The 1604-nt window shown below is 48.8% G+C and overlaps 1 protein-coding gene across 1 annotated transcript; it reads right to left on the bottom strand.

Moving 5' to 3' along the window:
- Positions 1-339: 339 nt before the first annotated feature.
- On the bottom strand, positions 340-1106 carry SELENOV (selenoprotein V; the record flags this gene model as incomplete). Its single annotated transcript, XM_057389112.1, is given in 5 exon segments — positions 340-469; positions 510-583; positions 847-948; positions 951-985; positions 988-1106. Coding segments are annotated over 5 exon segments (460 nt in total), but the record flags the coding sequence as incomplete, so codon positions are not given.
- Between the last annotated feature and the right edge of the window lie 498 nt (positions 1107-1604).

The following is a 1604-nucleotide window of genomic DNA, read 5'->3' as shown; positions in this document are numbered from 1 at the left end:
ATAGGGTTTCTATAGGGTTTCTATAGGGTCTATAGGGTCTGGGGTCTCCATAGGGTCTCTATAGGGTTTCCTATAGGGTTTCTATAGGGTTTCTATAGGGTTTGGGGTCTCTATAGGGTTTCTATATGGTTTCTATAGGGTTTGGGGTCTCTATAGGGTTTCTATAGGGTTTCTATAGGGTCTGGGGTCTCTGTAGGGTTTCTATAGGGTTTCTATAGGGTTTCTATAGGGTTTGGGGTCTCTATAGGGTCTGGGGTTTCTATAGGGTTTCTATAGGGTCAGGGGTCTCCATAGGGTCTCTATAGGGTCTGGGGTCTCTATAGGGTCTCTATAGGGTCTCTATAGGGTTTCCATAGGGTCTCTATAGGGTCTGGGGTCTCTATAGGGTTTCTGTAGGGTTTCTATAGGGTTTGGGGTCTCTATAGGGGTTTCTATAGGGTTTGGGGTCTCTATAGGGGTTTCTATAGGGTCTCTATAGGGTCTGGGGTCTCTATAGGGGTTTCTGTAGGGTCTCTATAGGGTCTGGGGTCTCCACAGGGGTCTCTATAGGGTCTGGGGTCTCTATAGGGTTTCTGTAGGGTTTCTATAGGGTCTGGGGTCTCTATAGGGGTTTCTATAGGGTTTCTATAGGGTTTGGGGTCTCTATAGGGTTTCTGTAGGGTTTCTATAGGGTTTGGGGTCTCTATAGGGGTTTCTATAGGGTCTGGGGTCTCTGGGGTCTCTATAGGGTCTCTATAGGGTCTGGGGTCTCTATAGGGTCTCCATAGGGGTTTCTATAGGGTTTCTATAGGGTCTGGGGTCTCTATAAGGTCTCTATGGGGTCTGGGGTCTCCATAGGGTCTCCACAGGGGTTTCCATGGGGTCTGGGGTCTCCATAGGGGTTTCTATGGGGTCTCTATAGGGTTTCTGTAGGGTTTCTATAGGGTCTGGGGTCTCTATAGGGTCTCTATAGGGTCTGGGGTCTCTATAGGGGTTTCTATAGGGTTTCTATAGGGTCTGGGGTCTCTATAGGGTCTCCATAGGGTTTCTATAGGGTCTCTATAGGGTCTGGGGTCTCCATAGAGGTCTCTATAGGGTCTGGGGTCTCTGGGGTCTCTATAGGGTTTCTAAAGGGTCTGGGGTCTCCATAGGGGTTTCTTTAGGGTTTCTATAGGGTCTGGGGTCTCTATGGGGTCTCCATAGGGTCTGGGGTCTCTATAGGGTTTCTATAGGGTTTCTATAGGGTCTGGGGTATCCATAGGGGTTTCTTTAGGGTTTCTATAGGGTCTGGGGTTTCTATAGGGTCTCTATAGGGTCTGAGGTCTCTATAGGGTTTCTGTAGGGTTTCTATAGGGTCTGGGGTCTCCATAGGGTTTCTATAGGGTCTCTATAGGGTCTCTATAGGGTTTCTATAGGGTTTCTATAGGGTCAGGGGTCTCCACAGGGGTTTTTTTAGGGTCTGGGGTCTCTATAGGGTCCGGTGCTATTTTTGGGGTCTCTATAGGGTCTGGGGTCTCCATAGGGTCTCTATAGGGTCTCTATAGGGTCTCTATAGGGTTTCTATAGGGTCAGGGGTCTCCACAGGGGTTTCTATAGGATCTGGGGTCTCTATAGGGTCCGGTGCT

This window comes from Malurus melanocephalus, unplaced genomic scaffold (genome assembly GCF_030028575.1).
Source record: "Malurus melanocephalus ecotype Western Australia unplaced genomic scaffold, MMel_1.1 scaffold_3536, whole genome shotgun sequence".
NCBI classification, from domain to species: Eukaryota; Metazoa; Chordata; class Aves; order Passeriformes; family Maluridae; genus Malurus; species Malurus melanocephalus.
Note: the sequence above shows the minus strand (reverse complement) of the source record. Positions and strands in the feature narration are given on the sequence as shown.